The sequence below is a fragment of the Pteropus medius genome, unplaced genomic scaffold (assembly GCF_902729225.1).
Source record: "Pteropus medius unplaced genomic scaffold, Ma_sr-lr_union100, whole genome shotgun sequence".
Taxonomy (NCBI): domain Eukaryota; kingdom Metazoa; phylum Chordata; class Mammalia; order Chiroptera; family Pteropodidae; genus Pteropus; species Pteropus medius.
Window position 1 is genome coordinate 30,989,595 of NW_024351730.1, and position 14,612 is coordinate 31,004,206.

General features: G+C 34.5%; 1 protein-coding gene across 11 annotated transcripts in view; it reads right to left on the reverse strand.

The window, feature by feature from the left end:
• Positions 1-14,612, reverse strand: part of WDFY3 (WD repeat and FYVE domain containing 3) — a 226,914-nt gene that overhangs the window by 144,029 nt on the left and 68,273 nt on the right. For all 11 annotated transcript variants that reach the window (XM_039845642.1, XM_039845638.1, XM_039845639.1 and 8 more), the window contains one exon: positions 7,816-8,026. In XM_039845642.1, coding sequence (XP_039701576.1) covers positions 7,816-7,995 — 180 coding nt within the window. In that variant the 5' untranslated portion in view covers positions 7,996-8,026. The remainder of the gene's footprint in view (positions 1-7,815; positions 8,027-14,612) is intronic.

Below are 14,612 nucleotides of genomic sequence, written 5' to 3' on the forward strand. Positions count from 1 at the left end.
TCTTACATTCTTAAAATAGAGACTTTGTTTCTTATAACCTCCCTCAAATTGAGCTGAAAGTACCAAAAGAACAATAAATCAATTCTACGGGGAATACTTCTGTCCAGGTATCTAAGTTTGTTCACTAACTGGAGTAATTTTAAATGATTTCAAAGAACAAATAAACTGTACTTTTTAAGAACTCCCCAATAAATCGTTTTTCTGCTAAGATTTTGATGAATGTTGTATGCTTACAATTAACCTGTTGCCTGTTGAATAGACCCACATTCTTTACCAAATCAGTTAGATTAGAAACTGAGAAGCTTAACAATGACACATGCTTGACTAGCCATTCTACCTCCACTCAGAGATAAGTCACTGTTTAATCAAGGTGTGTATAAAATAATTGTATACTTTGCTCAGGAAATTATTAGGCCTTTTGTTAAACTAATATAGATTTAAAGTAAGTTAACAGTCCTATTACTCAGAATATATTGACGTATATTTTGCTCCTAAAAATTATTAAGAGCTATTTTATTCCTTAGAGTTATCAAGACAGCTTCATAATACAAATAGATCATTTCTTAGAAGGTATAAAGATATGGTTATTCAAGCGGTCTTCATGCTGGGTGAATAATACAGTTAAAAATGCAACTAACTTTTCACACAGATCCTGACATTTACTACTTTATTTCCAAAAGGAAATTTTTTCAAAAGATAAGTCTTGTTTGAATTGACCAACCCCAAATCAATATTAGGGAAAAAGACCTGTGTCCTATTTGCTAATCTGAAATGACATAAACAATTTTCAGTCTAATGATCCAACATTACTGATTGATTCATTCACTCATAAATATTTATTGATCTCTTACACATGTCAGGCAATATTTGGAGTCATGAATACAAAGGTAAATAAGACTTGCAAATACAAAAGTAAATAAAACTAAATGATTCCTGTGCTCATGGAGTTCACATTTTAGTACAGGAAACAAACATTAAACAAATTAATTTAAAAATGAAAATTTTGTTAGATAGTGATGGTTCTAAAGGAACTAAACAGCGTAACTGAAAGGGGATTCCTGGAGTGGGGAGAAGGTTATCAGAAAAAGTCTCTCTCAGATGACACTGATGCGAAAGATGATACTGAATGATGACAAGAAGTCATAATTCAAAGAGCTAAGAGAGTCCCAAGCAGTGAAAAGAGCTGTTAAGACCTCAAAGTGGACATAAAATTAGGATAGTTGAAGAATCAAAAGGCTAGTGAAGCTGGAATGCTTTGAATGAGGGGAAATGGTACAAGATAAAGTTTGAGAGGTATAGGGATTAAAACACAAATCTGACATTTTAGATAATACTAAACATGTAAGGCATCAAAGGAAAGAGTTTTTTTTTTTGTGATGGACTTCAATAGTTAAATCTAAAAATTATTAGGTATGTATTCACCATCTTCGACAAACAATGGTATTTCCTAAACATATGCAATGCTTCAGTCGTTTACTCAAATGTGTGCCCCAGAAAATGGAGCGTGGAGCTGGAAGTCGGGAGGCTTAGATGCTCCTCATCCTCAGGGACTGGTGGTCAAGTTGTTTTTGGTTCTTAGTTTCTTCATCTGTCAAGGGAGAGGGCTGAGCAAGAGACTGGTAGGTAATATCAACTCGGAAAGGATGATTCTGTATTAGATATGCGACATTCATAACTCAGATGAAAACAAAAACATGACTGAGGAATAAACGTTTCTTCTATCAAATTCAATAAAAATAACTACCAAATAACGATCATTTACAATACACCTAGTTCTATTCAAATACTTGACATGTAATATTATTTAAAGCTCAGAAAATCCTATACAGTATCCCCATTTTACAGATTAAAAAGTTAAGAGTTAGAGAAGTTGAACAACTTAAGCCAGGAGGTGCAGACAATTTAAAACGAGGTCTGTCTGATTCTGAGATGTGCTCTTAATCATTCAAAACTATATAGTTTCAATTAAACTTCACATGAACTGTATGTATCACTGTAACTTCGCAGTGTTCACCTGAAGAGGAGAATAGCACAGTTTGTTTTTAGAAGGGTCATTTTTAATGTGCATCTAAATAAATATCAGAAAATGTCCTGGTATGTCCTCAACTAAATATTTTTGGCATACTTAGGGAGAACAAATTAATGGTGTTATCTAATGGCATACATAAAGTAGGGCTCAATATATATTTGTTGCTGAATGAAGCTATTCAATAGAAAAAAATATTAAATATGACTAATAACAGAGAGTTTGGAATTTTTACAGTTTTCTAAAATGGGGTCTTGTTTCCTAAATATGTTTAATATCTAAAATTAGGTTATATAGTACTCACCATCATCAGTCCTTGAATAATTTGCTATATAAACATTTTAAAATTAACAATGTATATGTAATTGTTATCTCATATTGTAAATGAGTTAAGATTTCCTATCAATACAAATAATTAGAGAAACGCTTATCTATGCTCTTCTTGTTTCTAAGAAGGACCACCAACTTAGGAGGAAAGAAACTGAGAATTCCTAATTTAGTCCCTTTCTCTCCTTTTGGCACATGCCTGCTTCATGAGAACATGAACTCTGATCTGCTCTGGGTGTGGCCTGCAACTGTCCAGTTCTGCCAACGACTGGGTAGGTAAATATAACTTTTTTAGGGGTGAATTTAGTTAAGACCTTTGTTGCACAGATCTAAGCTACATTTTCTAACATCGACTGTACTGGTATTACATAGTAAGTAATAAAGGTGCAAATATGCAAATAGTTCATCTGACTGACTACTGATCTCTCTCTCATTTGGTTCTAAACTTTGGTATCTTTCTAAAGTCAACCATTTAAAAAGTAAAGGTCACTTGTGAGGGATAAAAAAAGACTGTTTTCAACTTAGATACTTCTCAAATATAAATCGGAAGTAAATTCAAATAGTAGGGGAGTTTCTAAAAGAAGATCTAGTTAGCAAAGATTACATACCAAGGTAATTAACAAGGACAGTTTATTTTTAGATGACTAAAATGCTATTCATTTTTTAAGTTTAAACCAAGTATTTTCTCTGTAAGCTTTTGTTCTTGGGACTAAAGGTTAACTATTTTTAAGAATGCTGGACAAATATTATTCGGCTATTCTCAGACTCCACCATAATCTTTCAGTGAGAGAATCTGTGAGAGGAAGGACAGCAGCAGTCTCCTTGCAGGACTGTGATGAAGACCACAGGAGGCAGTTGAAGAACCCAGCATGAGACCTGGCCCAGAAGAAGGGCTCAACACATGTCATATCTCAACCTGTGTCTCTTAAATGCAAAACTCACACATTGAAATAACTCTACTGAGCACACTTTTAAAGTAATTCTGGAGATAGACGTCCATGTCTAACAGTAATATGGTTTATTTGCCTTTTAGCATGAATCAAGCAAAAGCTCAAAAACCAACAGTACAACTCATTTTTAGCAATCATGGTAAAAACTATAGACCATACTGAGCTATCATTCATTTATCGGTTATTTCTTACTAGTGGAGAATGTTCATGTATAAATGGACAAACGCTAAATAAATATGGCTGTATGTTTCATAATTTAACATCTGTGATGGCTTATTTAAGGACACTTTTGGTTTGTTAATGATAATCCAGTGAATATTTTATATATATTTAACTGGTCACAATGGTATAAAAATAACTTCCTATTGCTTTTTTAGTTAAGAGCTCACTCAACCTTTATGGTGTTTAAATCATTCATTATATTAGAGATGTAAGGCAATGCATATATATGTGCTTTTAATCAGTCAATTAAAAAAATTTTGACTTGAAAGAATGTAATGGTTAATAAGACTTATGACAACTTAAATTCAAGAGAACTAGGTCAGTCTAAGCAATAGAGAATAATCACTAAAGTGTCTCAAATCTACTTTCTTTAAAAAAGACAAATATTTTTATGATTCTTCTAGTCTAAGACTCACTTGAATTGACTGCAGAAGCCTAACTGATGAAATACATATGTAGGATATTACTTATTAATTTATGTTAATAGCTGAGAATAATTGCCCTAACCATTCTAAACATTATCATCACCTTTAAAAAATGTTTACAGTCTAAGAGAAGGAAATTACTTCAAACTATTTAATAGCCAATAGGACGTAAACAAAGCAAAACAAAGAAACAACTTCCCAGAACTGGTTCCAATAAAAATTAATGACTGTTACGTCAGCAGGGCTTGGACACGATCAGTTCTCTCTCATTTTCAAAACAGCTATTTTAAATCTTTCCCTACCTCTCCTCATGTTCCTGCTTCCATCTCCTCCCTATACCATTCTCAGCATCTTATTTCAAAGATTAAAAATGAACACCCTCTAAATGCATTAATAGTTCCATCTTCTATTCCTATTCTACCCTACCCAACTGGGGTAATATGTGAACTAGCCTCTCTCTTACTATGCTCCTTCCTTCTCCTACCCTTCTGCCTTACCAGCCTTGCCAAACCTCAATCCTAATAAATAATGTATCTATCCATCTTCTCTACTTCTACACACATGTTGCTGAGTACCTGGCAAGAGAAAAATCATATACCTGCATGGACAAGATCCAGTACAAATTATTATTTCCAACCTTCACTGGGCCCTCAATACCTTTTTATTGTTCCTTTTCATCTCTCTTATTCCCTTTCATTAATATTCCAAACCATCACAATTCCCTTAAATCTCTTAACCTACTTCCTCTAGACTCTTAACAGACCATAACTTCTGTGGACAACTACAGGAAACCGAGGTCATTAAGCAAGATCTTATTCAACTTCCCGCCGCCTTAACTACAAATCCCTATTCACATCCAACAAAATTTGCTTTCCTACAGGATGAGGTCACCTTCTCCCGCTTGAGGCTCAACCACCCATCTATAATTTCATTCCACGCTCTCCTCCCCCAATCAATTTCTCTCCATCTTGAAAATTTCCAAATTTCCCTCTCTACTGGTTTCCTTCCTTCCCTTTATGAGCATGCCCACATCTCTCCCACCCTTCAAAACAAAGCAAAACACTAGAAACATGCAAGTAAAAACCCTTTTATTGCAAAATTCACCTCTACCAATATCCTTTGTTCTCTTTTCTTTCAGATTTCTATAAGTCAAGTATACACTTACTGTCTCTTCTCATCTCCTGCTCACTCAACTCACTGCTTTCTGGCTCCGCAATTCTAGTAACTTCCAACCTGATAAACCTTGTGGATATTTTTCAGTCCCCATATTACTGTTTCTCTATTGTCCATGACAGTATTGACTGCTCTCCTCCTTCTTGCAAATTGGAGTCAATAACCACCCTCTCTTGATTAGTTTTGTACTGCCACTGATTGACTCCTGTTCTATATCTGTTATGGGCTCCCCCTCCATCATTAAACATCCATATGCTCCATGGTTCATCCTTATCCTACTGCTCTTCTCACTTGGCAGTATGGGCCTGAGTAATCCTGTCCCATTCCACAGTTTCAATGACCACACTTTGCCAATGAGTCCTAAAAATGTGTCCTGCCAAATCCCCTCACCTGAGCTTCCAACTGTTAGATTCAATGCCCCAAACTGAATCTGTCCCCTAAGCTTTTCTTGGCTACTGGGAAAATATCTACCCAGTTTCTCAAATAAGAAACCTAGGAAACAGCCTTGTCTTGGACCCTTCTACTCTCTCCCTCTATTGCTTACAATACTTTCATTGGTTCCGCATGCCTCCCAGCAAAAGTATAAGCTCTTAATATGACATAGAAACCTATAATGAGCTTCTTATCAATCTCAACAGTCTTAATTTTTGCCCTTCCTTGACATAAAATCAACATCTTGGACTGCTTATAGATGTTGGCACATATTAAAATGTTTGTTGTCTTTTACCTTTACTCATGCTTTAACTTCTTACTATAATTATCTTCTTGGTTAATTTAGTCTAGTTAATTACAATCTGGCTAATGTTTACCTTTTAGGGGCTCAAGAATCACATCGTATTCTTGAGGGAGAGAGAATTCCCTTCCCTGATCCCAACATACTTTTAGACAACTCTCTTTCCAAGAGTGCCATAATACCCTCCGGTGTCTCTAATACATTTCTTTGTTATTGTATTATCTGTATATGAGCTTATCTCTTCCCCGATGACTGTATTTTATCTCAGAAACTCTAATACATAGTACAGTTATAGTACAATGTTTATATATTTGACACCAAAAAAATATATAGAATAGTTAATATATGATTGAGTTCTTTTAAAAAAAAGGAACATATAAAAAAGAACTATTTCAAAAATATTTCCCTAGGACCGAACGGTACAAGTTTTCAGATTAAGATAGTTCATCATGAAGCCTTAGTAAAATTTCAAAATAATGAGAAGGAAAAAGAGCCTAGAAAAATTGAGGCTTAAAAACTAATAGGCACAGAAAAATATAGAGACCAACTGAGACTAGAAGAGAGACAGTGAGTCAGAGATAGGGGTAAAGAGACAGACATAGGGAGAGAAAGACAGATTCGAAGGAGAGGGAGAGACAAGGGAGGAGAAAAGGTAGAGAGAGACAAAGACAGGAGAGGGGAACAATGAGACACAAGGAGAGAGTTGGAGGGCAGAGGGAGAGGGCGAGACAGATGGTGGGGAGAGAGCGAAAGATAGCGGTGCGATAGAGAGATGGAAAGCACAGAGAGACAGATATGGAAAAAGAGACAAAGATGGAGATAAAGAGAGGGGACCAGGAAGAGAAGGAGAAACAGAAATAAACAGAGATAGGGCAAGAAAAGGAAAATAGAGCAAGAGCGGAAGGGAGAAACAGGAAGAAGAGAATGAGATGGGTGGGAAAGAGAGAGAGATGGGGAGAAAGGGAAACAAACATGCAGAAAAAGACAGAAATCGAGACAGTTATAAAGTCTGGAAAAAAAAAGTTCTACAAGAGTAGAAAAATAATGGTGGTCTACCTGTGAATAATATTTACACCATGTTCAGCAAAGTCTAAACACTGAATATTGTTTAAACAAATGGTATAGCTACATGGAAAGGATAAGAAAGAGGGTAGCACGTACTAGTGTATATGTATATTATGGCTTAGAGGGATGCGGAATTAAAAAGGTTAATTCTCACATATCTCAGTAGGCAGTCAATTAAAACTGAATAATCAAGAAACGAGCAGTAAAATTATGTTATTTAAAAGCTGAAAGAGCCAAAAGTGGCAGCAGCAATTAGCGTGGACTGCAGTAGGACACCTACTGGCCTATGGAACTACTTGACTTTTTAAACTATGAATTTGTACACCTTTGATAACTTAAAAATTATTTTAAAGATCCCCACCAAGATTGCTACATGTAATCAACTTGATAAAATACATGAAAACATTAACTCTATTTAGACTCTCTGGTGCCTATAACTATCCTCTTTCAAAAGCTCTGTTCGAAAACCTGCCGAACAGCAAGGCAAACAGATGATCTTTAAAGTGTACAAAGCAATTGGGCAATTGCACCATTTGGTGCGGTAAACCTCAAAAAATAATGAAAATAACAAAGTTTACATAACAAAATAACAAAAAATAATGAAAATAACAAAATTTACAAGCTATCTCTCCCCCAAAACTCAACCATTAGAGGAACATTTTATAAAATGCTCACAATTTTCCTTTTACCTGTTAGAACTAAGTGGAGTTCATTCTGACCAGGTCTCACAAGTCACATTATTTATAGCAAATTGAAAGAAAGGAATGAACACATCAAGCTTCTTAAAAACTATCTCATTCTATCATTTTTTCCTACTTGTGACACATTATAACCTTAAGATTCCTGCAGTGCCACCCAGTCCGAAAAGGCAAGCACCTGGCATCCTGGACTTACCCTGTTAAACACTGGCAGCATCATATACAGCTTCTCTTCTTGCTCCTTCTGAGTCATGTGCCGAGGAGGATGGCACAGTTCGGTGAAGAGACGGCGGAGGTGCATCAGGCCCAAGGCGTTGTCTTGCGGGCTGCACTCCTCCTGCCTCGGCCGCCCCATGATCCTCTTCACCATGTTCATCTTGGCGGGTTGGTGATAAACACTTCTAGTTCTTAAGGAAAATATTAATAAACAAAAGGTCAAAATATCATCTTAGCCAGGTCAAGCATGCATGAAGAACTTATAAAAGACTGAAAAATAGAAAATTCTGACTAAAAAATATATATATATATTTTACTTCTTTAAAAAGAAAAGGTAGAACGGCAAAGCTAATTTTGATACATTTCTCTATATGACAAATTATAATCATGGTACTAGATTATCCTACTAGCTTTGACACAATTTGTATAAAATGTAAAACATTCACTGGACAAGCAACAAATATTTACAGTTAAGTTCATCATATCAAGTTCAACAAATAAAGAGATCGTAAATCTTACTATTAAAATATTGCTTAATAGCTGAGCATATATTAAAAAGAATGAAAGAACAGAAAGTTCACCCTTACATTCAACATCAGAATATCCAACCAAAAACCCACAAAGTTTTCTATGTATATTTTTTTCTTAGATAAAGGATTGCACTCTGGTACCTACTAAAGAGTTTGTTATAGTTTGAAAACATAAATAAACTTAAATAAAATGATATCCCAATATAATTTACAAATCATAAGACAACAGTAAAAATTATATAACTGAAGACCACTTTTTCAAACTGTAGTTTGAAATCCTTTTTGGTAGATCATGTTAATTCATTTAGCAGATCATGATGAGCATTTAAAAAATGAAATAGAAGATACTGGATACATACAGTGAGAGTAATTATTATTTCATGAAATTTATTTTAGGTAAGAGGGTATTTACATCATAATGTAAAATGTATTCCTGGCTAGAGCTGCAGTTAAGAAATAAATAAACCAATCAACCACTGGTTTAGAATAAACCAACCACTATACCAGAACCAATAACACTAAGCTTTCAGAACGCAACATCAGCCTCTTCAACCACCACTGACTGCCAGCAATTAGCTAGTTTCACACACAAAAACAGGATATCTTACAAAAGAAATCAGGAAGCCTGGGAGGACATTATGGATATATAAAATCTGGATGAAAAGCAATTTCTTTTTTAATTCGTAGATATGCAGGAACAATATGAACATTAATTTTTAATTTGGCTACATAACCACGTAAGCAGTATACCACTTAAGAAATGAAGACTACTGCAAGGCTACAGTTTTATTTACTAAACATCTGTTTATTGATTTTTTAAAGCTATAAAAAGAACTACCATCTTAAACATGCCTATTCTTGAGAATTTAAGCGAATTTCATATTTGGCTACAGGCATATGCTTAAGCACTCTAGCACGACTAAAACATAAGGGCCACGATGTGCAGGAGGCCATGATGTGACTCATTACAGGTGAGGAGCAGAAAGACAGACTCTGCTTACAGCTCTGCCAAAAGCCTGTCTGTGCTGAATGACTGCTGTGCAAAAAGCACTTACTATACCCTAAGGGGTCCAATCGCAGGGAAGAGTGCTTAGATACAAGCAAAGAGCAAAGCGGAACCTCTAAACTACAAATGACAAACAAAAGTTAATCCAGTTTAAAGTTTTTCTTAGAAAATAAGTCTCCAAATATAAAGATTTCAACAAATATATTCAAATAACCTACTATGTGCTGATACGTATAGTCCTAGAAATCTCTAGAACAAAATTCAAATTTGAAGTGAATAATAAAATGTCTGTAAATTAGCTAACATTTTAGATTCCGCATAGTTCTGCTCTTTTTCTGTAGCCTATAGCCAGAGTTCATAATCTACAGTCTGTGGGTAGGATTTATGGGATTCATGACCCTTCAATACTTCAAAATGTTTTTCTAAGAGATACCCAGCTTTCAGAGGGGTCTATGTCATTTAAAAAAAAAAAAAAGATCAAGCATCACTCTACATCTGTAGAATTTTAAAACACTTTCAGACCATCTCCTTTGCTCCCCATTCCAACTTAAGCAAGTGAGCTGAAGACAGGATTAATTCCGCCTTTAGGTGAGGTCCCAAGGCGAGAACAACTTGCTCAAAATTGCACAGTAGAATGGAGCTGCATAAAAATCCAGATCTTCATATCCTGGGTTAAGTGTTCTTCCTGGTTTACTCATATCTATGTGCTTATTTTACAGAATTCTTGGAAACTATGATTATTTAGCATATTATTTAGCATCAAGTAGCAATTAGAATGTGAAAAAAAATCTTTTTGATTTTTCTGATGATACACTAATCAACTTTCATCCCAGTAAAACACACACATGATCATATATTGACAAACATCAACTAGATGTAATCAAGCTATCATGCCATCATTATTTAATATTTACTAGAAACAAAAGGATATCAATCAGCTAAATGGGTTTACTGGTTATTTCTCAATTACCGAGATAATCTCAGTGATAGAAATAATTCCGATTTCTCCTTTTCTCCTAAATTACCAAGAAACACTTAAGCATACCAGACTACTGAATCATTGCTTTGTCTGCACTTCAATGTTTATATTTAAAGTAAAATTCAGACCAAGAACTACCATGTTTAAAATACTCTTCAGGTATGAAAGAAAAAAAAAATAGGTACTTTTCAGTCAAAGCTGTACAAATATGTCCATATATGACAGGTAACTTCAGGTGAGAGGCTCTTAACTCCTTTGAAATACAAGTTTCTCTCACCTGTAAAATCTTTCCTTACAGCCTTTGTGTATTGCATACATAAAATAACATATTTTCTATAAAGTGCCAAGCACAATAGCTACATTCAATAATTCTTTTCTTTCTTCAGCTTGATCACGAAACATTTAATTCCTTTTCATCTACTTTTTTAGTTAGTATTTACGCAAGTAAGGGAAAGGAAACAGCATAACATCCCTTATAGTACTATGTTTTAGAGACTTGCAAAACGAATAAAAATTAAGGGAAAATTATTTCTTAGTTGATGTTCAATAAGAGGTTTAGAAAGAATATAGAAGAGATATGCAAAATATAATAATAATGAAGTCAAATAGAATGATTATTGTTGGGGTAATGTTATTAGGGGTTTTCAAAATATTTATAGAGATTATTGTATATAAGAACTCGATTTTCACAAGAGAAAAGTGTTTGTACTGCCAACAGGGGGTTATTTAAATAGCAATGAGATAATTACTGCAATGAGCCCAGACAGTATTTCTTATTCTAATCTCGTGTTAATGCTTGAAAATCCCAGATACTTTAACTACACCCGCCCCAAATCCTTTAAACAGTTTGCCATTATTTAAATTATAGAAAGATATAGAACAAGTAAATAGCCTAACCTTTTGAAATATATTTGTCAAGTAACTAGCTGCCTTTCAGTAGCTCAGCTAAAAACTTAAAATAGCTTTTCTAAGTAACTCCTTAATTCCTTAAAATAAATAGCTCACTTAGCCAAGAGAAATCTTATACTTTCATCAAAGAATTATACGTAATAGCTCGTTTTTAATTTTTTCTTAACTTTGTGGGGGAAAATTTTATTTTTTTCTTATAATGTGAAGAGTAAAGGCAAAACTCCTTAGACTTTTGAGGAATAAAGGTAAAACTCTGAGAGACTTCCAACCAACTTGGGTATATAACCCAGCAATCTAACATACAAATTGAAAGAGTACCATAGATATAATCCTGAATTAGAATTTAAAATTTCTACCTGCTAAAGCATTAAGTTTTTTGCCTTTCAAGGATAGTTATATTTTAGCCTCATCTATGAGATATTACTAGATCAGCCAACTCATTTATATGGCAAAATACAATTACTTAAGACCTATTCCCAACATACCCTCAGCCTTTCCATCCCATGTGTTAACTCATCATCCTTTACGTACACTGAACTGAACAGTTTCTCAAAGCATCTTTCCAGTGTGCTTAATTTTCTCTCTTCATAGACTAAAGCACAGTCCAAAGCCAAAAGCATTGCACTTTCATTTCAAAACACTTCACTTAGATGATTGCCAATTAGGAGCCAGCACTGTTGACATCTCCCCAACGCCTTTCTTGAACCCTTCCTCCTAGGGACCCCAATGCTGTTTTGGGAGCCCCAAAGGCACATTTACCCTAATAGTTAAATGGCATTTAGGTTATACAACATGATTGATATAGTTTAATTAAATTATATTATGGAATAAATAAACTTGTGTAAGTTGAACTGAGATATGTGGCATTCTCTGAAAGTATATCTTTATATAAATTGTGTTCAAAATTCCGTATAAAAGACCTGCAAAAAAATTTTAGTAGCACAATGCTCCTAATTTGTGACTGCCTAATACTGACGCATTCTGCATTTTACCTATCTCCACACCTCTAATTCAAATCATTCAGTTCTGTGATCACTTATCAGTATCTTCAGTGGATGGCACAGTGCAGGGGAGACTGACCTCAGGATGCATATTAGCAGGACTAAAACTTCCAGGACCATATCCTAGACCTAGCACCACTAGGATATCTATTGCTTTATGAAATTTCAAGTTTTGAAATCTCACTCTGAGATAACTTTCAGTCAATCCATCTTTCTTGCTCCCTAAATCTGTGGTCTTTACTGGAATCACTTATTCTTCTTGACTTCTCTCAATTATCCTATTTTCTGTACAGGTGAGACCATGTTTAATCTTCAATGATATTCTCAACTGTACCTTCTTCACCTCCCTTGCACCCCTAGCCTATAAACAGTCCTAACCATTATTCATGCTTGGATGAATCCAACTACACAATTTCTCCATTTCTAATTTTGGGTTGCTAGATACTGTGGAGAAAATTCTACAATTCTGGTTACAACATCAATTTATGATTTTCTAAAATTATTATTTCCATAAATAAAAGTTAATTCCAAATGGTTTTAAAGAGCTAAATGTAAACAAACAATATAATATTAGAAGGAACGATAAAAAGAAATATTTATAATTTGGGGTAAATTCTTCTTAAAAGGAAAAAAAAAGATTTATAGCTAAAAGCACCACAAAGTTAAAAGACAGGCAACAAATAGGCAAAAAATCATGTAAGATGGTCAGTTAAACCAGAGAAGACAGAGAGGGGATGGGAGTAAACAAAGAAATGTAAAAACAGAAAAGTTACAAATATGACTATATCAACAATCACTTTAAATGTGAATGGTCTAAGTGAACCAATTAAAAGACAGAGACTGTCAGAGTGGATTAAAAAACACATCCCAACTAGATGATGGCTATAAGAAAGCGACTTTAAACATGAATAATAAATGTAAGTAATCAGATAGGCTGAAAGTAAAAGAAATGGAATGGTAACTCCAATCAAAAGAAAGCTGGGTAGCTACATTAATTATAGATACACAGTCTTTAAAACAAGGAAGAATATCAGGGATAAAAAAGGGTATTACCTACTGACAAAAGAGTCAATTCTCCAAGAAGACATAATAATCCTTAATGTGTATAAGCCTAACAAGATTATCAACCAGTGTGAGGCAAAACTTACAGAATTGAAGGGAGAGACAAATCCACTATTAGGGCTGGAGACTTCAACAACTCTCATATAATAATAGATCGACTGTACGGAAAATACAGATGTAGTTTTGAACTTAATGAATATACAACTTATCAAAATGTATAAAATGCAGTGAAAGCTGTTCTTAGAGGGAAATTTGTAGCACTAAATGCATACATTACAAAAGATCTAAAAAAAGGAGCAATTTAAGCTTAAAGGAAGCAGAGGAAAGAAATAACAAATCAGAGCAACAAATCAATAAAATTGAAAAACAGGAAAACAGGAAATCAAGAAAACCAAAATCTGGTTCTTTGAAATGACTGAAAACATCAGCCTCAGTTCTTACTAGAATCTTACTGGTGTCCCTGTCTTGAATGTATCTTCCCTAGAGCTCCTTAGTTTCCTTGTGAAAACAAAGCAGCCAACATATCACTTCTCTGATTTAAAACCTCTGTTGATAACCTATTGCCTAAAAATAAATTGAAGCAGCTTACTCTAATATCTAAGTTCTTAGACACTCTGCTTCCATCCATATTTCCAGCCTCCTCTCTCAGTAAGCCATCAGTTTCACTAAATTCTGCTACACTGAAAGTATCTCCCAGATTTGTTGGGTTCTTTCGCTCTCTGTGTATGTTGTTGTTTCTGCCAAGGATGTCCCCTTCTCTGCCTTTCCTAGTGGCTAAACTCTACGGTCACCTTCTCAGAGAAGTCTTTCCCAAACCTCCAGGTGGAGTTTGTTGTTCTACCTTTTATCTCACCATGGTACTTTAGTTATAGTCTGTCCTATAATGTTCATCACCAGGAGAGACAGATTAATTAATGTAATGGTTACATGGCCTTTGCAACTAATTGCTTGAGTTCAAATTTTAGCTGCATCACTTACCAACTGTATAACTTAAGTCAGTTACCATCTTCATGCATCAGATCTCTTAAGTGTAAAAAGACAGTAACCACCAGAACCTACATCATAGTGTTGTTGTAGTATAACTCACCAAATGAGTTACTACATGGAAAGCACTTAAGAGTAATATCTGCCCAGGTGCTCAGTAAGTGATAGCTATTATTACTGTTAGTCTAACATTAATAAGTGGTTATTTACTCGCATTTAACTTATAATTTCCTCAATGATGGGAACCACATCTTATTTAACTGTGTATGCCTAGTTCATCGTAGGTGATGGGTGAATGAATGTTAA